The sequence below is a fragment of the Mandrillus leucophaeus genome, unplaced genomic scaffold (genome assembly GCF_000951045.1).
Source record: "Mandrillus leucophaeus isolate KB7577 unplaced genomic scaffold, Mleu.le_1.0 Scaffold269, whole genome shotgun sequence".
NCBI classification, from domain to species: Eukaryota; Metazoa; Chordata; class Mammalia; order Primates; family Cercopithecidae; genus Mandrillus; species Mandrillus leucophaeus.
The window spans coordinates 1,800,712-1,825,573 of record NW_012102798.1 but is presented as its reverse complement, the minus strand read 5'-3'; the positions used below and the strand labels follow the sequence as shown (position 1 = coordinate 1,825,573).

General features: G+C 41.1%; 1 protein-coding gene and 1 pseudogene across 3 annotated transcripts in view; one reads left to right on the top strand and one right to left on the bottom strand.

The window, feature by feature from the left end:
- Positions 1-16,518, bottom strand: part of LHFPL1 (lipoma HMGIC fusion partner-like 1) — a 46,977-nt gene extending 30,459 nt beyond the window's left edge. For 2 of the 3 annotated variants that reach the window (XM_011984475.1, XM_011984477.1), the window contains exons 1-2: positions 16,155-16,518; positions 7,302-7,697 (exon numbers count right to left, since the gene is read on the bottom strand). In XM_011984475.1, the coding sequence (XP_011839865.1) occupies positions 7,302-7,683 (382 nt within the window). In that variant the 5' untranslated portion in view covers positions 7,684-7,697; positions 16,155-16,518. The remainder of the gene's footprint in view (positions 1-7,301; positions 7,698-16,154) is intronic. The other variant, XM_011984476.1, reaches the window with a different exon arrangement.
- Positions 16,519-24,152: 7,634 nt separating this feature from the next.
- On the top strand, positions 24,153-24,763 carry LOC105542830 (annotated as a pseudogene).
- The last annotated feature ends 99 nt before the right edge of the window (positions 24,764-24,862 follow it).

The following is a 24,862-nucleotide window of genomic DNA, read 5'->3' as shown; positions in this document are numbered from 1 at the left end:
CTGTTTCAGAGTATGCACAGGCTATATAACAGACAGTTTCCTTTGCCCACATTGCCCAAGTGGAAAGTCCCTTCTGAAGGGACTCCAATGTCGTGTCTGGGAAATCACTCCAGACTCCGCACACCGTAAAAAAAACAGAAAAAAAAAAAAAAAAAACTTAGAAAGGAAAAGGCTTTTGGACATAACCTACCCTAATCTCTCCTTGTTACAGATGTGAATGTTGAAACACAGAAAGGGAAAATGATTTACCCAAGGTCACATAGCAGTAACTAGCAATGCCTTTTTTCACTGATCAAAGAGATTATCAACCCTTAAAGGCTCTGTCCTTCTAGAGACATGTGTCCAGGGATGATTACCTCTTGGCAACAATATTTCTAGCAGGCACTAGGAATTTTCTAGGCATTAGAGGGAGAGTGACAGCACAACATGGTGGCTTAAAACAATGGGTTCTGTAGTCAGAATGCAGAACTAGACCTGAATTCAAATTCCAGCCCTGCCACTTGGAAGCTGTGTGAGTTTAGGCAAGCTACTTAATTTCTCTGTGCTTCATTCACCTCATCTGTAAAATGGGAGTAATAATAATACACTTGTCCCTTGGTATTCACAGGGGATTGGTTCCAGGACCCCTGCAGATACCAAAACCTGCGAATGCTCAAATCCCTTATATAAAATGATGTAGTGTGCATATAACCTAGCACATCTTCTTGTATATTTTAAATCATCTCTAGATTACTTATAATACCTAGTGCAATGTAAATGGTATGTAAATAGTTGTATTCTTATTGGATTTTTAAAAATATTTTTGAGTCATGGTTGGTTGAATCTGTGGATGCAGAACCTGCAGATATGGAGGGCTGACTGTATTTTATGGAGCTGTTCCAAGAATTAATGAGATTAATATACATAAAGTGCCTCATACATAGAAAGTGCTCAAGAAAAATTTATTATTCTTATGCAGTTGACTCTTCCTGTGGCTCCTCTCCCAGTTTCTACCTGTGTTCTCCATGGTAATTTCTTCCTCACCTCTTCAACCCTTTAACCTCATGACAAATAGCTAAAAAGTCCAAACCTGAACAGGGCTTGATTCAAAAGCTGCCTGGTTGGAGTTATCTTGCAATTTTGCAGAAGTACCTGCTGAAAGAACAGGAATCTCTGCAAAGCATTTGTTCAGCTCTAGTGCATGTAGCTCCATGCTCTGCCCAACCTGCCCTCCCACCCCTGTCATCTTCCTCAGCCCTCCATCCTGCCTTTTAGACAGGTGAGCACATTAGGTTGTAAACATACTTCATGAAGATATTTGACTTGTAACTGACAGCTGATTCCATTACATTTTATCATAGCTGGAGAAAGATGCCCCTGGGAACACATTAAAAATAAAAATGGATTCACTGAGTAATTCATTCTCAATTATATTTGTCTCCAGCAGTTCTCATTAATTTGGAGTTGTGAAGATGTGCTTCAGGTAGCAACAGGGAAGTCATTCACAAGTGTCAGTACCTGCCACCTTCTGAAAGAATGGAGGTTCATTAAAAATGTGGATTTTTGAACTTCAGCCCCAGGTATTCGATTCAGTAACTGCAGCCCAGGAATATGCATTTTAAAAGCACCCTGTAATGTGGAGGTATCTTGTCCTGGTACCAACACTTAAGAAAAACACCACTAAAAATGTTAAAAGCAGAAGCTCTGGTGGCAGAGAAAACTTGTTTAAATCCCAGCTCTGCCACACATGAGCTGCAGCCCTGGCTCTCACTTCTCTTCTGTGTCATTGCTAACTCCCAGTTTGACTTCCGCTTCAACCACATATGCCCCTTGAAGAAGTCTGTTTCAACTGCATATGCTTAGCTGGGAACTTTCCTAATCTCACATGCCTCTAGGAAGGAAAAGAAAGCCTTTAGAGTGTGTTACTGTCTTTACTCCCCTACTACACGTGGGCAGGTGTCCAACAGGCTGCCATTTTGTTTCCCTTCCTCAACTGCTCCCCTCCCTAAGAATCCCCTATCAAAAAAAATACCAAATGTTCTCCCTGACATAGTTGCCATGGTTTGAATTTACTGAGCTAACCAAGAAGAGGGCTGGAGTTACTTTACTCAGCTTCAGCCCTTGTGGAAACTGGGACACCAATACATACCCTCAAGTGCAAAATCTGATACAGAACTTGGAACCCTCCCTCCAGCCATACCACAGCTGCTCTCAACTTTCCCCTCTTCCCAGCATTACTAGTTACCTATATCCCAGCTGCTATATAATCCTCTCCCAACTACACATTCTCTAATAGGTAGATGCCTAATCTTTGTCTTCTGGCAGGGATAACCTCCTCGTTGGGTATTACCAACCCCCATTGCACACCCCTCCACTATTCACAAGTGTAACTGTTGGGTGGGCATTTGTTAAACTTCCTGTTCTCGTTCTCAATTCTTTTATCTTTGCGTAGCTGCCAATCCTGCTTTCCAAACACAATTATTGGGTAGCTTGGAATTACTGCCCTGAGCAGAAGCCTAGTATGGGCTAATTTGTTATTATAACAATTTTGACTCAAACACAAACCAGAGGAAAATTTACAAACCTGACTTTCAACTATATCTCAGCTTTCCCTTCCTAGGGAGTTCCTTCACTTACCTCCCCCATTCATTCTACCCCATATTCCTCTTGGAGTTACAGGATAGTTCATACCTGCTAAAGATGTCAAAAGTAGATCAGGGAAGGCTTCACAGAAGGGCTGCATTGGACCTGGCCTTTGAGAGATAGGTAGATATTTACAGGGAGGGATAGAGGAAAAGGGAATTCCAGAAAGAAGCAACACCCTAAACAAGGCTGAGCAGAGTTTCTCAAATTTTAGTGTGTCCTGGAATCATGATAGTGAATGGTAAGTAACAACTCCCAGACAGTTGTTACCTTTTCAGTGGGGACAAGGGAATGTGATCAGGGTATAAAGGAGGCTTCAGCTATATTGCTAATATTCCATTTCTTACACAGAGTAGTGAGTACATCTGAAATATTTTATAACATATTTTCAAAAACATATGAGCATGAGAGGTTGTATATTATGCACTTTAGCAGGCCCTGGTGCAGTCTGTAGGACTAAGGAATCTGTAATAACAAGCACCCCAGGTAATTCTTAATCCAAGTGGTTCATGGACCACTCTGGAAAACACTGTGATAGCATTTCTTTTCCAACAGAGAAAAGAAAAAAAATCGAGAGCATCAGTGTATGAAGCACAGGATTGAGAGTCAGGAGTCCTGGACCATATTCTCAGCTCTGCTCCAATTTGCTACATAAGTCTTTGCTAGTGGGTTAACTTCCCTGAATACCACTTCCCAAACAGAAAATCACTTTCATAATCCTTTCTCAGCATGGTAAGGATAAATAAAATGATATCTGGTGAAACTTTGAAAGATTTTCCGGAAAAAAAAAATGGTTTCCAGAGATGATAATGATTTTTAGAAGCATGGCACTCTTCCTGAAATCAAGTTCTCAGTGATATGCCTCCAACGGCAACTTTTATTCAGTTTGAAGCATATAATGTTAGGATCTTATACGGGGAAAAGCACTGGTGTATTGAATGCTGTTCTCTTAACAACAAAAAATAATGTCCAGGGTAGTGATCTTCCCTTGGGCTGGGGAAAGGGAACACACATACACATCAAAGTCACTGGGGAGATTTCACTAAATGCGCAGCCTTACACCTGTTGTTGTGTATGTCAAAATGGGAAACAAGACCAGAGAGTTGGAAAGCTCACATTTTTTAAGCACCCCAGGTGATTCTGATACACTCCTTGGTCAAGAAAGATTTTTGGCCTCCCATGAGTAACCTGATCCAAGATCTTACATTGTTTTCCTGCCAAGAAGTTCCTTATATTTACTACTCACCTATTTGTTCTTTGTTTAGCTCTCACTGAAGATAGAGGATCTCATAAGCATCTTGCATATGTATACACAGGGGAATGTGAATAATGGCCATGTTCTGAGGGACTGGGAGCCAGCTGTTTGGAAATCTCAGCATCCCCAGTGTTGAAATAATCTCCTGGCCAGGTGTTTCCTTCATTGATTGGAACAGGGCATGGAGGTCCCAGTGGAAGGCTCTCTGGACCCGAGGTTTGTCCAGATGGATCAGCTACAGGTGGAGCAAATGGGACCCATGGGCCCCATCAGGTCACCTTGCTGAGTATGAGTCAGGCCAGCAGCTCTTTATTTCTTCCTGTCTCTCCCACTTCCCACAACTCATCTCTGTGGGCAGCCACCAAATGGGGGAACAAGAGTCAGGTGGGGGAGGGGGTAGTTCTTAATGGATACTCCATCTCTTCAGTGGTTTGGGGTCTGGGAGAGAGAAACCAGACCTGACAGAAATTGACTCCTCCTCCAATGTATTTCAGTTAATGCACTAGCTGCTGAGAAGCGGCCAGGCCTGAAGCAACAAAATCAATTCTCCTCAGCTACACAAGTTTGAACTTAATCTCCCAAACTCTTTCCCTACTGTCTTTTATCCATTGGGCCCAAAATGCTGCCCAGCCATGGTTTCCTTCCACTGGCAAAGCCTGTCTCAGAGGGTCAGGCCGAAGATGTCCAAAGATCCTTAGGTCACAGTCATATGCCAAGGGGCTTCTAGTAAGTTCATCCAAGCAACCCTCACCATTCTTTCACATCTGATATAACCTGGACAGCCACCAGTCTCTAGAAAGGAGGCAGGAATGGTTCTTAATTGACTGGTGTTACAGATGGGGAAGCTGTGGATGTCTAGCGATCTGTCCCAATATCAATTCCCTGCCCAGGGATAAACCTGGTAGCACACCCAGGGTCTTGAAGATTTATAGGACTACTGCCAAACGGCATTTTCTTCTTGAGCTTTAAAGACCCTCATCTACATGTGAACACTGTGACTATGTTCCTATGAGCAAGGCTTTTGTGGATATAGAATGGCAGAATCATGTGAAACTAAAATGATGCTCATGTTTTTATTTCCTCTATATGATACCTGCCACTCAAAGTTCTGTCCCACCCAAGCTGTGAATATCCAGATCTCCACTACCTTCCCACATCCCCCATCAACAATTTCATTTGAGTTTCTATACCTAGTAGGTGAAATCAACTGAAATACATCATATGGAGAATTACGAATGCTTTGTGAAAGTCTCAGTTGAGCCCAAAAGAGGAAGCAAGCTGGGGGTATGGGAGCTGCTTTAATGTGTGGAATCGGATGGAGGCTGTTGCTAGGCTTTCTGATTCTTGACAGTCAGCCCCTCCTCACTCTGCTGGAAACTCTTAGAAATACAAGTGAAACTAAACTGTCACTCTTTTGTCAGAAGAGATGAGAACTCAGGGTGCTAACATCCCTGCATGGAAGCCTGGAAAAAGAGGAAAAGATGTGAACTAATCCAGCTCTCACACATTCAGTTTATCCCAACATATGCTAGATATTGCCCTAGCCATGCATTCATTCTTTCTACAGTTACTGAACATCTGCTTTGTGCCAGGCACGGAACTGGGCTCCAGGGCTATGAATACGAATTGCAAGGATGACCCCTCTGCCCTATCAGCCAAGTGTCACTTCCTGAAATAATGTGTTCATAGCAGTGCTGAGTTAATTATAGCATGTTTAAAAATAAAAGTGAAAGGTAAGCCTAAGACCTATTTGTAATACCCATGGAGCTTCGAAAGCCGGCTAAGATAATTGGCTTAGATCAGCCTTAGCAACTGGTATAGTATTACAGTTTTCAAAGGGAAGAAACTAACCTAATTATACATTCCAATGTGGCTAAAAACCCATTAGTGGCTAAACGGTGGGAAAAATCAGAAATGAAGGAGGCTAGAATGGTAATTCAGATTTAAAACTTTTAAAGTCTGAGAAAAGAGGAAACCAGAAAGCATCACCTTAATTGGTATTACAAAAAGAGTCTGATGCTTTTCATAATCAGGCCAGGAAACCATGGTAGCCTAGCCCAGGGTTTCCCAAACTTGGAACTATTGACATTTTGGCTGGATACCTCTTTGTGGTTGTGGGGGAGTGTTGTCTTCGTCTTGTGCATTGTAGACGTTCATCAGCATCCCTCACCTTTACCCACTGGATGTCAGTAGAACCCTCCCCAAGTTGTGACAGTTTAAAATGCCTCCAGACATTACCAAATGTCTTCCAGGGGGAGCGGCATGCAAAAGTAGTCCCCATTGAGAACCACTGTCTTAGCTCATCCCTGCCATCTCACTCCAAGGCCACCTGAATGCAGTCATTGGGCAGAAGAAAGAAAGATCAGATCTGGACTATATCACCAGGGGACAAATTCAAAGGAAGTGAAGCATAGGAAAGGTCATGTCATTTTCCCACTATGGTCACACAGCAACTTGGTGAAAAAAAACAGAAGTGAAATCCAAGTTTCCTGGCCCTAGTGACCCACACTGTCATGCTAATGGAGATAATAATGATAATGAATTGGATAATAATTCTAAAACTCTGTAACAACAAACTTCAGCGGTAGATTCTACCAGCAATTTTTCCCAGTGCCTAATCTAGGTTTTGCAAAATAGTCAAATATTCACATATATATTTTCCTGTCTTTCTAAATTTGTTTTTTCTTCTCAGACGTTCAAATTATACAGCTCTCATCGTCTTTCTGAAGTCTCCCATTTTTGCATTTTGTTTTTTTCTAGCCAGTCCACACACTGCCAGTATCTCAGGTTCCCTTCACTAAAGTTAGGGGGAGCCTGAATGAGGGGAATAACAAGTAAGGTGGGTCAAGGTCACAAGAAATCTGGGTAGACTGCTAATAGTTGCCAGACAGGGCTAGCCTTAGATATGTTCCAAATAAGTAGTCATCTACAGTTTGTCTCATACCTAGCATTTCACTATTAGAGGTGTATTTCTTTGATGAGAACTGTTAGTAATTTGTACGTGTGTGTATGTGTTTATCAGATCACTGTTCTCTGAGATAACTACTAGAGAGCAGGACTACTAGAGATTAAGTTTACATTGGAGCAGTAATACTAGAGTGTATGTTGCTGCCTCTGTAAGGCAGATATATTAATAGATAATGTTTTTAAATGGGCTACCTGCAGGCAGATGAAGGTAACAAAAATAGAGGGTAAACAACAGATATCAACTCTGCCTAGTAGCCAAATTTACTGTGAATAAAACTCTGATATTGATTGCACTTTGGGAAGTCCTAGACTAAAATTTTAAAGGGGACTTCATTCATAGCCTTAGAGTTGGACAAAGTGAAGGGGATGAGAATGGGTTTCCCCATAAGGCTACACTCCCCACTCCTCCCTGCCCCAAAGCTACCCAACCCACTCAATCCTAAAAGCACAGTCTTACCTCCAACAAATTGCGCTGCTCCCATGCAACGTCCCATCATTCTGGAGATGAGCTCCTCCATGCAGCAACCCAGGACAGCAGCTAGTGCCACCAGGAGTAGCAGAGCACAGCCGGCACCTGTCACCACCGTGCACATCTGCCAGGCCAGGCTTGGAATGGCATTGAAGCTGGCATAGCGCCCACATTCTTCCACCATGATCAGACTGTGTCCCTCTCCCCGCACAGGGTAGTTGCACCTCCGGAATGTACTGAATGACACTGGCTTCCCCAGCTGGGATCCAAAGAGCCAGTAAGGTAGGAAGTAACTGGTAGAACTGGTCACGGCAGTAACAAAGGACAGGAAGGCCCAGAGGGTTCCCACCATGGTCAGGCTGCTCCTCATGGTCACAGGTTTCTCTGCAGGGATGGGGAGATGAGTTGGATCACAGCACCAAATGCAGTAAGTTACCATGTAGGCTCCACTGGCCTGTTTTTCATCTGGTTGGCCAGTCCTGGGGCTCAATTATGTGCCACTTGTTCATTGCTTCTGGATAAGATTATTCTCTCGAGGACCATTTGGATCCCTGTGGGATTTTGCTTTTCAGTACTTTTCCCACCTTCCCTTCCTTCTGCCTGATTTAGAGTTCTATGGTCTTTAGGCTGCAATGGAGGAACCAGATAACTGATTTAGGATCTGCTCTGCCAACTCAAATACAGCCGGATCAGACAGCTTTTAACTCTTGACATACATCGTGGAACAAGTGGCAGGAAAGGAGACTAAATGAAAACAAGGCTGCTGTCCCGGCTTCCAGCTGAATGGACTTCCTGGCCTGGTAGCTTGGAAGGAGGCAATATCTGAAGAGGATCAGGAACAAAGTTGTTTTCAGTGAGTGAAGGAGAAGGAAGACAACTTAGCAGGACCTGCCCCTACTATAAGGCGTAAGAGGGAAAGAGACCTCGCCATGGAGTTCCAGGTTGTTCCCATTTGACTTTGGTAAGATGTCCAGCAGTGTGTTAGTGTGGGCTTTTCAACTGGGATGCATCAGTCAGGTTAAAATGGATAGAATAAAATAAGGGGTGTCTAGTCTCATACCCTGTGCTTGTCACTGAGAGAGCACTGATCAGTCACTTTTCCCACAATTGAAATGGGAGGCAACTTTCCAACCAGGAGAGGTTAACTCTGGACTGGCTATTAAGAAAAGCTTCCTCGTCCTTTGCTGGATGTAATCCAAAAAGCTTCTCAAAATTCTGAAATAGATCAGGATCAGGCACTCCCTACCTTGCAGAAGGAACACATAGCTGTAAGGACCTTTCAAGGTCCTTTTTGGAACAAGTAATCTTGTAATCAAGACGCTGAGAGTCTTTCCAGATCTAATTCCTCAGCTCAGCTCACAAATGGTTTTCACAGACCCCTCTGTCAAAAATCAACAACTTTCCTCCCAACTCCATTAATCTGCCATTGCTTTCTGGCCTGTTTCTCTATTGGGCCGGCTAGAGACCACACTGCAGCTTGATGACAGGACTGTGAATGTCTCCAGCAGGCAGATGGTGGAATATGTTTCAAAAACTTCTCCATGATTCACCACCATTGCTTAAAGTTATATGTGGTGGTGTAGAGGACAGGGAAGGAGGTTGGGGGACCCAAAGCAGGAGAAGTACAGGAACTGGCTGTATGGGGTCATTGCCACATTCCGAATTTTAGACACTGACAGGAACAAGCAGCAGAGGTACTAAGTGTCTCAGGGTCTCAGTCATGTGCCCTTTCACAACCATCATCAAACAGTGCCTGACACAGAACAGGCAGTTCAATTCACGTTTGTTTAGTGAAAGCCATTTCATAGAATCATTCAATTTCCAGATGGGTAGGGAACTTAATGAATCATTTAATCCAACCTTCTTGTTTTACATATGGGAGAATTTGGCCCAGTAAAGGAGGAAGTGATTTTCTTCAAGTCACAGAGTAAGCAAGCAGCAACATCAGAACCAGAAACTTGATCTGCAGATGCCTAGGCCAGTACTTTTCTACCACGCAATGTTAAACTACCCCCTCTCCATCACTTTACAGATGGGAATATGGAGAGGAAGTGATTTACTCAAGGGTGAAGGGCTAGTGAGGTACACTGGCCAGATCAGAGCCCAGTTATTTGATTCTTAATATAATGCTCTTTTTTTACTCAACCACAATTCCCCTCTTGATACATATGTATTTTGTGCTATGTGTTTTGTGCAGGAAGGGAGCAGAGATCGTAAATTGCAGGTGCTTACTCTGGAATGTTAGGGCTTGGGAAGAAAGTGCCCTGAGCTGGGCCCCTGGGAATTAGGCTTTGTGGCTGAGAATGGGAGGAATGAGAGAAAGATGTGATGAGGGATTGAAAGGCAACAGGGGGAGAAGTGGAACTAGTTTTGAGTAATTGCTGTTAGACAGCAGGTATGGTTGGCCGCAATGAGGTAATGCCTCTGCTTGTTATATTAGAGTTTGTAAGATTACAAAAAGTGCAAGCAGCCCTCCGTTACAGACTCATTTCCTGATGAAGAAGCCCAGGCCAGAGGAGGAGAGGAAACAAGCTGACAAACAGCTATTAGCTGTGTCATCACAATCCCTTCCAAATCCGTTATTGTATGTCCTCTGCCCAACGGTCTTCTTAGGTTAGTAAGAAAGATATTATCCCAAATTTACAAATGAGCAAGTTGAGTTTCAGAAAGACAAGTGACCTACCCAAGGGTACACAGTGATTCAACGGCAAGGCCATAATTTCTCACTTCTCTTTTACCTGAAGGCTTCCCCTACAGTATTACCCCAAAAGTATTACAATTAAAAGCCTCCATGATTTCCCATGGAGAATTTAAAAAAAAATGTTGAAGAATCAGGAAAGAATTCCAGGGAAGACAGAAGGAAACCCAAATTCTCCAAACATAGTGCAAACACCGTCAGGGCAAGAACATGATTTCTTTCAATCTCAGCACTTGCAGTCAAAACTAACTCCAAATGTCCCTCATGGACGTCATCACCTGGAGATCAAAAGTCCCAGTATGAAGCAAAAAGAACAAATCTGGAAACATCATACTACCTGATTTCGAACTATACTATAAGGCCAGTCACCAAAAGAGCATGGTACTGGTATAAAAATAGGCACATAGACCAATGGAACAGAATAGAGAACCCAGAAAAACCCAAATACAGCCAAATGGTCATTGAGAAAGCAAACAAAAACAAAAAGTGGGGAAAGGACACCCTTTTCAACAAATGGCGCTGGAATAATTTGGCTAGCCACATGTAGGAGAATGAAACTGGATCCTCATCTCTCACCTTATACAAAAATCAACTGAAGATGGATTAAGGACTTAAACCCAAGACCTGCAACTATAAAGATTCTAGAAGATAACATTGAAAAAACCCTTCTAGACATTGGCTTAGGCAAGGATTTCATGACTAAGAACGCAAAAGCAAAGGCAATAAAAACAAAGATAAACAGCTGGGACCTAATTAAACTAAAAAGCTTTTGCATGGCAAAAGGAATGGTCAGCAGAGTAAGCAGACAATCCAGAGTGAGAGAAAATCTTCACAATCTATACATCTGACAAAGGACTAATATCCAGAATCTACAATGAACTCAAACAAATCAGTAAGAAAAAGAAAACAAACAATCCCATCAGAAAGTTGTCTAGAGACATGAATAGACAATTCTTTAAAAAGGATATACAAATGGACAACAGACATATGAAAAAAAAATGCTCATCACCACTAATGATCAGGGAAATGCAAATCAAAACCACAATGCAATACCACCTTATCCTGCAAGAATGGCCATAATCAAAAAATCAAAAAACAGTAAATGTTGGCATGGATGTGGTGAACAGGGAACACTTCTACACCGATGGTGGGTGTACACTAGTACACTGTGGAAAACAGTGTGGAGATTCCCTAAAGAACTAAAAGTAGAACTACTATTTGATCCAGCAATCTCACTACTGGGTATCTACCTAGAGGAAAAGAAGTCATTATTGCAGCGACCTGGATGAGATTGGAGACTATTATTCTAAGTGATGTAACTCAGGAATGAAAAACTAAACATCATATTTCTCACTGGTATGTGGGAGCTAAGCTATGAGGATGCAAAGGCATAAGAATGACACAATGGACTTTGGGGAGTTGGGCGGAAGGTGAGAGATAAAAGACTACAAATACGGTGCAGTGTTTACTGCTTGGGTGATGGGTACACCAAAATGTCACAAATCACCACTAAAGAACTTACTCCTGTAACCAAATATCACCTGTACCCCAATAACTTATGGAAAAATAAATTTTTTTCGAAAGTCCCAATGTAACAACCAGTAGGAGGGGCAGAGAACTTAAGGCAGAGGATCGGACTATCTCTGTGTAGTACCGAGACTACAGTAGAAATGAGGGGAGGGGTTGTAATATATGGTTGTCCTCACCTGTGACAAGTGAAGCTGTTAAATTAAACTACAATACTATCAACTACTGTTACCATGATTTCAGTTTAAAAGTAACGTTTTTGAAGCCAAGACATAGGAAGGCAAATTCTCAAAATTCAATTTAAATTAAATATGCTTAGCTTTAGAAAAACTCATTATCCTTCAGAATTTAGATGAAGTACTTTCAACTTTACGGAAAATTCATAGCCTTTATTTCATGTATGACTAAGGTGACCAACCATGTCAGTTTCCCTGGGACTCAGAGGTTTCCTGGGATGTAGAATTTGCAGTGATAAAACCAGGAAAGTCCCAAACAACCTTGGATGAAATGGTCACCCTATTTAGGACTAGAGATGTTATGGGCTAGCACGATCCATGGACAGCAGTTTAAGAATCACTGCCACAGATAATTCTTTAATATTCTCTTTTCAGGACTCAAACAATATAAAGTTAAAAGTGACCGTGGAATTAAACATTGAAGATATGAAGTTTATATACTTTAAATGTAAACCTTTCTAAATCATAGACTTCACTTGAATGGAGTCAAGGTAGAGATCTCAGAGACCCAATTGCTTAACAGTTTCTGAACACAGTATGAGTCTCAGCCCAACTTCTCTTGTGGCTGGATAGAGAAGCCGCAGGGCACATGTAGTCTGTTCACACACACTGCTTTATGTTCACATGTGGTGGACAGTGAAGTGTATTCTAGAAAATGCTTTTAGTTATGCCACCTGCAATGGAGTAATCTCCTTCATGACAACCCTCCCAAGCAATCCAAGTTCATTCCCAGAAACCGGCTAAGTCACTTTATATTTACATAACTAGAAATCACAAACAATGCTACATTTTATTCTATCTTAATTCCTGTTGTATACTTCATGTATGTAACAGCTTTGTTTCCCTGTCCTAGAATTTCCAGCCAAATAGCCACACTGGGTTTCAGGAACCAAGAACTCACCCTGATGCTCCTGCTGAGTGGTCGAGTTACCAGGCATTGATAGGACTGCAGCTGAACCTCTCTCTCTAGGTGTCACATTATCCCTCATTCCTCGGGTTTTTTAATCTGCTAGATGGGTCACAAGCCTGTTTCCGAGATTGGTTGTATGAGATGCAGTGAATGCTGCCAGAAAGTTGTAATAAATAGGATAAAAGCATGAGTTCTGTTCTGAATTTGCTATCCTTACTAAAGCCTAATGTTTGCTCATCTTTAGAGATAATGCTAGCCATTCTAGCACAGCCTCGTGGGTAGAAGTCACCTCAACCTATATGATGCAGGAAACCCACCTAAACCACACATGGCAAATGGTTATCTCTACTACTTTTAAAGAACTCTAGGAAAGGGGAATCTATAATATCTCTCAGTAGCTTAACAACTCTCACTGTCAATAAATGATTTGTCACATGCCTTTATAAACTTTGCTTGTTGCAACCTAAGGCCAGATCCTTTCGTTGGGTCCTCAGAGGGAATGGAGAACAGCTAGCCACCATCTTCCAGATGAGAGCCCTTCATCAACTTGATTGCTAGCAGGAGATGAGATCTTTAGCCTTTTTCCCCATAATGAGCATTCTCCCTCTCCCTGTGGTGTCCAATTGCCAAGCCTTTAATAATTCGCTCTCACTCTTTTTTTCACTCTCTTGTATACCTGCTCATGTATGGGCACTTACAATGAAGTATCAGTGAAAGTGAAACGTTGCTTTTATATTTCTCCTGGTGGAGAAAAACAAAGCTACTCCTTCCTCTGTCACCTCCTCCCCAGTACCCACAGAAAAAGACACAAATCCTTTTGTTCCCAGTTGAGCTTGTTGTGCAACTTCTGAGTTAAGGAAAGCACTGCCTTTCCCAGGGTAAGAGGGTACAGGCAAAACAGTAAGCAAATTAAAGACTAGAACATGAAGTGGTAAGAAAGGGAGTCAGTGACTTAACAGCTGCTGAGAGAAACATGCTTGCAAGACTGCTGGTTTAGGACTGGTCTGTGAAGAGAAGCTTTCTTGGCACTGGTGTTGGCAAAGGAATGTGAACAGGCCTTTCTCCTCACGCCCCCAGACAGTGTGCATTGTCTTCCTGCCAATCCTGTTACAAATACATCTTACCCAGAGTTGAGACTTCCCTAGGAAATGAACGAGATATGCAGGCATATGTTTCCAGTGGGTAAATAGAGTCCTGCTCCAGAGAAACGTGTTGGACTGATGTGACTCCTTATATCAAGTTGGGTATATGAGCAACCTGACCATGCTAGATCTGTCTGTTTCAGACAAAGCTTTAAAAAAAAAATACTGCTACTCCCCCAGCATTTCTCTCCTCATGTTCTGCTACCTATCTCCCTCAGGGGTTTCTTCTCCCCTGGCTACCTCCATTATGAGAAGTGCTCTGAGTTCTCCTGTGCCTGAAATCATCTCACGATGTACTCACTCAAAGGGCTTTATTTTCCATTTCTACCTTGGTGACTCTAAGAAGATCTCTCTTTTGACTTATGTCTTTTATTTCAAATTCCTCAGATTTCATGTTTGCTGAACCTCTTTCTGGGCCTTCTTCTTCCTTCCCTCCTCTTTTAGTTTGGGGTAGAAAGACTAGTAAAACTGTGTTGGGTGAGTTTATGTGTTTATTTGCATCTCTCCATCCACAGGTGGGAATGCTCACAAGCTGGTAAGTCATTAAAAGGCAGGAAGCCAGAGACTAAGTGGAGAGAAAGGACTAACTGAGCAATTGATAACTTTGAAATGATCAACTCTAAATAAATATATTTGACGATGCAGAGAGAAAGTGAGCTCAGAAAAAGAACCTCTACATCAGGTCCTGGGCTATTTCCTTTCTCCAGAGTTTGAGACTGAAAAGGTAGGAACTAGAATAACCTCCCCAAATTTCATATCAGCTTCTCTCTTCTTCCCTCTCCCCAAGATGCTGCTCCTTGAGCTCCCCATCTGTCCTATGATCTTAAAAGTGAGGTGCCAATAACAGAGCTTCATCTCAGTTCTTATTCTGGCTAGACAGGTGCCATCATCTTCAGTGATAAGCTGGTTAGCTACGAGTTCTGTCTCACACTCTCAGCTACCCCTATCAAGATCCCTGGCAAGACACTGTTAAGTTCTAAACTCCAGCCATGTTATTGTTGCCCATTAGTCTCTCTACCCCATTGTATAAGCTGGAAATAAAATGTCACCACAGCTGACCACTTCCATTGAGTGAATCTGGCCTATATGGGAAGAAGATGGGCTGATTGCTTTTCCAATCACTTCAGAGAAGTTGAGAGGCAGCATGGTATATCAAGAATGTTTCTCAACAGAATCACTTTCAATGCTTATTTAGAATCACTTTCAATGCTTGTTCAAAATGCAGACTATGTCACCCCCTCCTAGATTCACTGAATTCGAATTTATGGGAATTCATACTGTTAAAAATCCCCAATTGATTCTAATGGGAACTAATGATTGAGGAATACTGTTTTAGTGGAAGAGTCACAATTTTGAAATCAGATCAGAGACAGAGTCCTGAAGTCTGCCCCTTACAGGCTATATGCCCATAAAAAGATCACTTAAAATCTGTGAGTTTTGGTTTCATTTATAAAATGGAAATGATTAAGCATAAAATTCAAGTGAAACAACATCTGCACTATACCTAACACCACAGTAGGTATCAATTCTCTCCCTTTCTACCAGAAAAGAGACCCTATTCTCTCATAAGTAATGGAAAAGATTTGAAGCCATCTAAGAATTAGAACGTCTCTCCTTTCCCCTTTCTCTCCCCACAACCACTCCCTGGGTGATTTTTCCTCACCCCTAGGCTTCGTTCTATTTTCAGTTCCCCACGACAAAATGAAACCACTTGGCCGAGTGTTCTTTGCAAGAATGGATTTGTAGTTTAAGTATCTCAGGTTCTTTTGGAAATTGTCATGCCTTGGCGCACACAGTAGGAACTCATAAATATTTACCGAATGGATGCATTCTTTTATTTCCAGCCTGAGAGGCCTCAATATTTGCATTTCAGTTTAACTTCATTACCCCATTTCAGTCGCATAACCCCTCAGATTTAGGCAAATCTAGATCAACCTACCACATTAGCAAACCGGATCCATTTTTACTTGTATAGACAGGTCATAACAAAATCACTCTCTCCACTCCCAGAAACAGGCACTTCCTCTCCTCAGGTTACCAACTCCCTTGGGGAAACCAACTAGCACTTAACCCTTAGGTCCTCAAATCTTGTCAATATGAAATAGGAATCCAGCCCTGATTCATCGTAGCCTCTGTGCAAACAACGGACTATGAAGAAATAAAAAAGCACCAGGCTGCCCTTGGGTAGAAAACGGCTTCTCTGAGCTTTGAGATGAAAGGACAGGAAACCTGAGAAAGGAAAGGGAGAAGGGGGGCTGAGCAAGGGGAGAGCAAAGCAGTTTCTTATCCAGCTGTTTGAATTGCATTTGGCCCAAGTTGCATATTTACCTTCTGACCACGAAGGCTGACTGACTTGTTCCCTCTCTTCAGGCTCAGATCTCAGAAACAACTTCTCCTCACAGCTTGTTAAACAAGGATGGGAATACTAGCTGCCCTTTGCAGTGATGCCTGAAAACCTTGCTTTACCTTTGGGAGAAAGGGGCGGAGTCCAACCTAATGGGGATTAACTCCAAACACGCTGGAGGCTTCAAACCCAGCCTCAGACATACAGGCACTTGAAATAGAAAGTAGCTTAGCGGGCACAGAGTCCCCAAACCTCCAGCCTCACAGTGGACAATTCAATTCAGCTGTGTGTGTGTGTGTGTGTGTGTGTGTGTGTGTGTGTGTGTGTGCGCGCGCGCGCGCGCGCATGCGCGCAGGCATGCCCGCTCTTGAACTGCGTTATGTTACTTCCTCACTTGCTGCCCAAAAGCCTGCTGAGGAACAGAGATTATCTCTAATTTTCCTCCAATGACCTAAATAATCTCTACCATAGTAGGTAGCAGACCCATGTGGCTAGAAGTGACTGAGAGAACACATGCCTAAATAGAATAAGACAGAACAATCTCTTCTCCCCAAACTGATTTCCATTGCCTGATGGGGAAGATGCTCCCGCAGAGCAATCTTTGGCTCCAAGATGTAATGAGCTTACATTTAAGAATTTGTGGAAATCATACATTGAAAGGAATAACTAACATATTTTTATAGTAATAATACAATCAAAAGTCAGTGTTTAATTTATCCCAGTGCACTAATAACTGCTCCTCTACTTGGGAAAAGAGCTGAGTGGTCTGGAGATGAATGGAGCTTTGCCTGATGTTCTACTCCAAACTGATGTCATATTTCCCACGTATGAATGTCCCTGACACTTCATATTTTAGGAAACTTATTATCTTCTACGTTGTATTATTATTATTGCTATTATTATTATTTTCATACATGTCTCTTTTCCCCTCCTACATGTCCTGTGAATGGGGCACTTTGTTGAACAAATCCAAATGAATTAGAAGGAAGAATGGTTCCCTTAACAGAGCACACTGGACTGATCCAAAGTATCTATGCTTCTCTGATGGCCCAGTTCCCTCACCAGAATTCTACAAAGGTGATTAGGCCTATTTTCTGGCATTTTGTGGCAATAATTCAAAATATGTCCATAAGTTAACATATTAATTGTACCGTGATTCTTTAATGAACTTACAAAGTTTCTCCTGCCTTCTGTGTATACCACCTGTATCCTGCCTTTTATCAGTGATATTATATTAATGCATGTATTTGTCTATCTAGCAACTTTCTATCAGCAATTTTTACCGTTTTGTTCTACAACACAGTAATAAATCACATTTCCATCTGTAATCATGGCTTACTGAGGCCATCATGTTTCTGGGGGAAGCACAGATGACCCCTTAGGTAGAATGTCAGACTTTTGGCAGTGTAAGCCCCCCAACTAAGTTTCAATCTCCAAACTGTCATTCCCTTAAGAGCCATTGCTTCAGACATAGGATTATGTAAAAAGAAATGTTAGGCTCTCCTTCATTAAAAATAGGTTAATATTAACTGACACATAGTAATAGATATGGCTGAAAATGTTGACATATAAAACATAGATTATCCCCACTCTATGCACAGCAGTAAATATTGCCCTTTGCTTAGTGACTACACCTGTCATTTGGGGAACCTATCATTATTTGAAACTCTAAGAAGAGTACCATTTTGCTTTCATTTTACTTTCTTCTTTTTATCCTCTTTTCTCTATAGACACTTAAGTGTATAATAAATAATAATCTAATTTATTGGGCAAAGTTTTCTTTCCTGTTCTTAACAGCTGAACGCTCTCTCAGAAAAAAAAAAAATTGCTTGCATCTGTGGCTCTTGATGTGTTTTCAATTAAAAATGCTCTTCAGCCATGCTTTCCTAAGATTATGTGGAAAGGCTTGAGAAAGGAACACTTCTTGTAATGTATTTAGGGGACGGGATGGTGCTAAAATGGGTATTGGAAAGGAAACTAGGGAATACCTAAATCCTGCCTTTGATCAGTCTGGAATAAGAGATTCTGCAAGGGTAAGATATGGGTGACAGGTGATTCTGATATATGCCCCCATCCCCATCCCTCATTTGCCAAACACTGTTGCATACAATAGCATTTCCCAAATGAGATCAACACCCCCACAGCATTTTGCAGTCTAGACAAGAGGTCAGCAAGCCAGAGACTGTGCATGCCAAATCCAGTAGGCTGTCTGTTTTTGTAAAGTTTTATTGGCACACTCCCACTGTTTATTCACTTATGTATCATCTATGGCTGCTTTCACGCTACAGTTGCAGAGTTGAGTAGTTGTGACAGAGATCTTATGGTCCTCAAAGCCTAAAAATATTTACTAAGTGACTCTTTACAGAGAAAAGATGTTTACCCCTGGTTAAACACACATCGATAGATTATGGTAGAGACATTATATTGATTATGAGGAGAAAGAGGTTGGAAAGGAAGGGAAAATGGTGAAATAAAAAGAAATGCTGCTTACTGTCAGCTTTGTTAAGGTGCCAGTTAACCCACACTAGTTAAAATCTATTCCCTGTGAGTTAGCAACACACTGGAGTTCAGCTAAGCCAAACATTTGGTAGTTTTATGAAAATGTATTTTTCTGTTAATTATCCTTTGAACCTCTGTTGATGTTGTTTTCCAACATATTTTAAGTTATTTTTTCCTCTTTTGTCAAAGTTTCTTCTTCTCTTATCAGTATGTTCTGTTGTAGTCTTCAAAGACAGAAGCATTTATTTTGTAAAAAAAAAAAAAAAGAAAGAAAGAAAAGAAAAAATCATTTCTAGAGTCCCATTGCCCTTGAACTTTGGGAAATTTGTATATACGTGTTTGCAAATTTAAAATCATGTGAACTCCATGACCTCTCACCCATACAGGTTGGATATGGAAGGTACTCCTTGCCTAAACTATAGTTTCAGTTATAGATTGAAAACCTAGAGATGAAACTTATATTTCTTAAATGAGAACCAATAACTCTCTTGTTGAGTTTCCTTTTTGACCTCGAAGGATGAACTGATAGTGTTAAGCAGTGATGTGGTGTGTTGGTAAACATTTAGTAACTGGCTTCAGGAGGTGGGAGGTGGAGGACTGCAAAAGAGCCCTAATTTGTGGCATTTGCTGATTTCCGTAGTATAAATACTCCCATCATGGCCAATTTCAAGCTACCAGCTTGACATCAGTAAAAGTAGAATTGGGAAGAGATAAGCACCATCGATTCTTAGAAGCTGCTACAAGCCAGCTCCAGCATACCACTGGAACTCGGATTCAAGAAGTTACTTCTATCTTGGTGTGTGTAGCTTTATAAGCTACACACAATATTAACAAAAATGGGATTGCTGTTATAGTTGTTTCATATGTTACACATAGGCTTCTCTCCACTACACAATATGTTTCAAAATATATTTTAAAATGCATTTCAAAAATATTTTGCTGCACCAACTTTTAAGCTTTTGCAGTGCAATTTGTGTATTATTCAGAAGTAAACCAAAAATAAATTTGCTCATGGATCTTGCTGCCTGCTTTAACAGCTTTTGAGGGAGGATTTTTATTATATTTATAGTAGATGAAAATAAAACAGATTGCAAATCCTTTTTTAACTAAAATCATGTACCAAATTTTGGGTCCAAATTGAATAGGGTAAGTTAAACTAAATTGCATTATATTCACACCACTATGAGTATCTTTCTGTAAGCATATTTATGTTTAAGTAAATTTTAAAAAAACAGATTTAGGAAGATAAAGAGTAGATTGATGATTACCAGAGGCCTGGAAACCAGCGGGGAAGGAGGATGAGTACAGATTGGTCAATAGGTATAAATATACAGTTAGAATAAGACCTAGTGTGTGACAGATGAGTAGGGTGACTATAGTTAACATTAATCTATTGTATACTTCCAAATAGCTAGCAAAGAATAATGTAATTGTTCCTAAGATAAAGAAAAGAGAAATATTTAAGGTAATGGATGTTCCAATTACCTGATTTAATCTTTACACATTATATGAATGTATCAAATTATCATTTGTACTCTGAAAATACGTACATGTATTATGTACCAATAAAAACATATTCGTTTTTATTGGTACATTTAGTGGCCAGGCGCGGTAGCTCATGCTTGTAATTCCAGCACTTCGGGAGGACGAGGCAGGCGGATCACTTGAGGTCAGGAGTTTGAGACCAGTCTGGCCAACATGTTGAAACCCCATCTCTACTAAAAGTACAAAAATTAGCTGGGCATGGTGGTGGGCGCCTGCAATCCCAGCTACTCAGGAGGCTGAGGCAGGAGAATCATTTGAACCCACAAGGTGGAAGTTGCCGTGAGCTGAGATCGCATCACTGCACTCCAGCCTGGGTGACAGAGTGCGATTCCATCTCAAAATAAATAATTAAATAAATGGAAACAGATTTAGTGAAAATTTCCATCAAGATGTTAATACAAAACTCTTAAAAAGTCCTATATATCAGAATTCTATATACCTTGGGCCCCTGTATTCAAAGTACCTCAATGTTGAGCTAATTATGAGATTGGTTAGCTTAGGAACAGAAAGTCCACCCTCTCATGGTCCAGTTAGTGAAGATTTGAGTAGAATTTTACTCTTCAGGCAGTATCCCAAATGATGGTCCAGAAAGCTGAAAGAACAAATCCTCTACCAACTTTCTCAACAGTATTTCCTCTGTTATTCTTCCTCATCCTACCTCTCTTACCACAAAGCCATCAGTGTCTTTCAAACACTTTCTAACATAAACATCCCTCTCTTCTCAGTCAGTCAAATCATGTGGAGGAGTGGCCATTGGTGGCATGGCTGATTTTCCAGACCACCCCAATTCATTTCCTGGAGAATTTTTTCTAAAAGTCAGTTTTAGAAAATTCAGTGAAACAAGAGAAGCAGCATTCCAGAACCAAGAAATCATTGTTCTTGCCTCTGCCTCCTAAAGCAAATCACGGAGCTTTGACAATTTTGGGATCTCACTCACAAAGACTTTGGTTTCTAGGCCTCTCGTTGGTTATTACAGCACTGCAATAGTTTCCTGGCTTTGCTGAATAGTATAGGCAGCCAGGCTGCTCTAAAAGACCTGGGCAGCCACACCACAGAAGGACATCAAAAGAGCTAAAAGGATGAACATGTCTTCTGCCATTTCAGTGCTGGCTTAGAGGCTGAAGGAAAAGTGAAGGCTACAAGATAGTCCTCCGCCCCCCCAAAAAAATGCTCAGGAAATGAGACATGGAGCTCAGGAAATACACGGCAACCTTTTCTACAGGGGTAATCTGATAGGGCCAGTGGCTGGCCAGTGGAGACAGTGCTACAAACTAGACTACTTGCCCACCAAATCCCATGAAGCAACAGCTGCAGGAAGCAAAGATGATACAATAAGAAAAGCCCTACTCTATAAACCTCAGCTTTGTTCTCTGGCTAAGTATTCGGGTGCTAGCTTAAGACCACCCCAGAGAACATTTGGGCATTTGCCTAGTGATCTGCGATATAAACCATGTTTTCTTGGCAGCAATGAGTAAAGCAATTGACAGCCAAACAACTTCATTTCATCACTTCTTGGGATATAATTCTGATCTCTGGGGAAATAATAGGCACATTGGTGGATTCTAACATGCCTTTCATTTAGAAGATCTGCCCAGGAGGCTGTCATTAAGAATATTTGCTAGGAATTACAGGCAAACATTGCCTAATCCTTGCAAGCAGGACTTGACTTTTAATGAGTAATGATTCCTAAAATTTGAATAGTAAAGTTGATCCTCACAATAAACTTATGAAATAAACATTACCCTCCTTTTCAGAGCAGGAAACTTAAGCTTAGAAAAGTTAAATGACTTTTCCAAAGCCACAGAGCTCTTAACGTCTGTTGAGTAACAGATTCAGAAAAAAAAAAACCCTGGAGAAAGAAGAAAGGCTGGAGGCTGGATGAGGACAGAAGGCAGGGTCCAAAAGGGAGTAAAGGAAAGGGAGAAATATTTTATGAATCCTAAATTTCTGCTTTGAGAAAATTTGTGCATAGATATACCCTTCATTAAAATAAGAACACAGGCACACGGCAGTATCCCCACCTCTCCACACTCTTTCTCCCTGGTAGTGGACGGTGAGGATTAGTAAATTATTGAGTTCAGCATCGCTATTAGGTTCAAAGCATCTCTGTACATCCTAGTGGAGATATGCAATAAACATAGTTATATGGGTCTAGAGCTCAGGGGAAAGTTCCAGGCTGAAAGTTCATATGGGGAAGATACTAGCCTACGGGTAGATGATAGAACAAAGGTGTTTGTCAAATACGAGGGCCAGGAACAGGAGCAACCTTGAGAAACACTCACACTTAAGGGATAGGTAAAGAAACAAGGACTTGTGAAGGAGACAAAGATTGGTCAGACCTCCCCCAACCACCCTGTTTCCCACATACCACAGCTTCTCAAGGACAAGAGGTGCCTCAGGAAGAAGTGACTCAGGAAGGATGTGGGGACTGGGGCAAAGTGGTTACATATCCTTTCAGCTTTAAGTGCTGTATCGACCAACTATTGTCCGGTGGTAACCAGGGATGAGCTGTGAGAAACCAATCTTACCCAGAAATGAAGCAGTATTTCCAGCTTCCTTAACAATTCTTTTTCATTTTTAATGAGTTCTAAGGGGCGACTCAGTGGCTGATACTTGCTGTGCTTGGCAAAGAGCCATCAACTCTGGTACCACCTGGTTTTCTTTCTGGAATTTAGACAAACTTTGAGGAAATACAGGGAGGCTGGAAGCAGGTCCAAGCACCTTGAATTTGGCCTTGAGTAGCTTCAAACCATGTGTCTCTTGTGTCTTTCTCCCTTTACTCTTGTGGGATACCACAAGCTAAATTAATGCTGTGAGGATTGCTCCACAAATCAAAGATTCCCTGTTTCACCTTGGGCAGTCACTTTCACCCTTCTCAGGACTTAATTCTTCTACCTACAGAAAAAGTTTAAAAAATTTAAAAAATTATCATTATACTATGGGAACAAATCATTAAGTAGCAAAATAATTTTGAGGTAATTGTTATTAGTATTACTACTACTTATGGGGCCACTACATTCATTCTATAATAATTTGTTGACCACCTATTATGTGTCAGAGACTGGAGATACAATGATAACAGGACAGACAAGATCCTTGCTCTCACAGAGCTCACCTATTAGTTGGAAAGACAGCCAATAAAACAAGTGAACATTAATGAAGTAGAGAGATAAATTTTAAAACAAAAATAAAATTTGCTTATAGGATAGAGTGGTGGGGTGGGAATAAGGACAACTTTAGATTAGATGGAGTAGTTAGGACACTCTGGTGAGGTGATATTTCACATGAAACCTAAAAAGTCAGAAGCCAGCCATACGAGGAAGAGAGGTAAGAAATTTCCAAGCAAAGGAAACAGCAAATGAGGATGCCTTAAGTTATACAAATGATCAAAGTGTTTAAGGAACAAAAAGCAGATTAAGGACAACTGTATATTTATATGCAAAAGAATAAAGTTGAACCTCTACCTCATCTCACACCATATACAGAAATTAATTTAAAATGTATCAAAGAACTCAATATAAGAACTAAAACCATAAACCTCATAGAATACATAGGTATAAATCATTGTGACCTTGAATCAGGCAATGTGTTTTAGATATGACACCAAAAACACAAGCAACAAAAGAAAAAAGATAAATTGGACTTCAACATTAAAAGCTTCTAAGCATCAAAGGACACTATCAAGAGAGTGAAAAGATAACCCATATGGGGGGGGAAATATTTTCAAATTGTGTATCTGATAAGAGCCTAGTATCTAGAATATATAAAGAACATGAAGGCAACCTAATTTTAAAACACCCCGAAGACTGGAGTAGATATTTCTACAAAGAATATATGCAAAAGGTCAATAACCACATGAGAGGATGCTCAAAATTATTAGTCATTGGGATAATACAAATAGAAACACATGAGATGGACTAGGAAACAATACAGTCAGGATGGCTAAAGGTGACCACAAGAAACCAAAGGGCAAGATGTCTGCTTATGCCTTCTTTACGCAGATGTGAAAAGAAGAACATAAGAAGAAAAACCCAGGGGTCCCTGTCAATTTTGTAGAATTTTCCAAGAAGTGCTCTGAGAGGCAGAAGACCATGTCTGGGAAAGAGAAGACCAAATTTATGAAATGACAAAGGTGGATAAAGTACACTATGATCAGGAAATAAAGGATAATGGACCAGCTGAGGGAGGCAAGAAGAAGGACCCTAATGCCCTCAAAATGCCACTGTCTGGATTCTTCTTCTTCTGTTCAGAATTCCGCCCCAAGATCAAATCCACAAATCCTGGCATCTCTATTGGAGGCATGGCAAAAAAGGTGGGTGAGGTGTGGATTAACTAAAGTGACAGGGAAAAACAGCCTTACATCACTAAGGCAGCAAAGTTGAAGGAGAAGTATGAGAAGGATGTTGCTGACTATAAGTCTAAAGGAAAGTTTGATGGTGCAAAGGGTCCCACTAAAGTTACCTGGAAAAAGGTGGAAGGGAAAGACAAAGAAGACAAGGAGGAAGAAGAGAAGGAGGAGGAGGAAGAGAAGGAGGAAGAGGTGGAATAAAAAAACCTGTTTATCTGTCATCTTGTGAATACCTTAGAGTAGGGGAGTGCCATAATTGACTTATCTCTTATTTGAGAAGTGTCTGTTGCCCTCACTAAG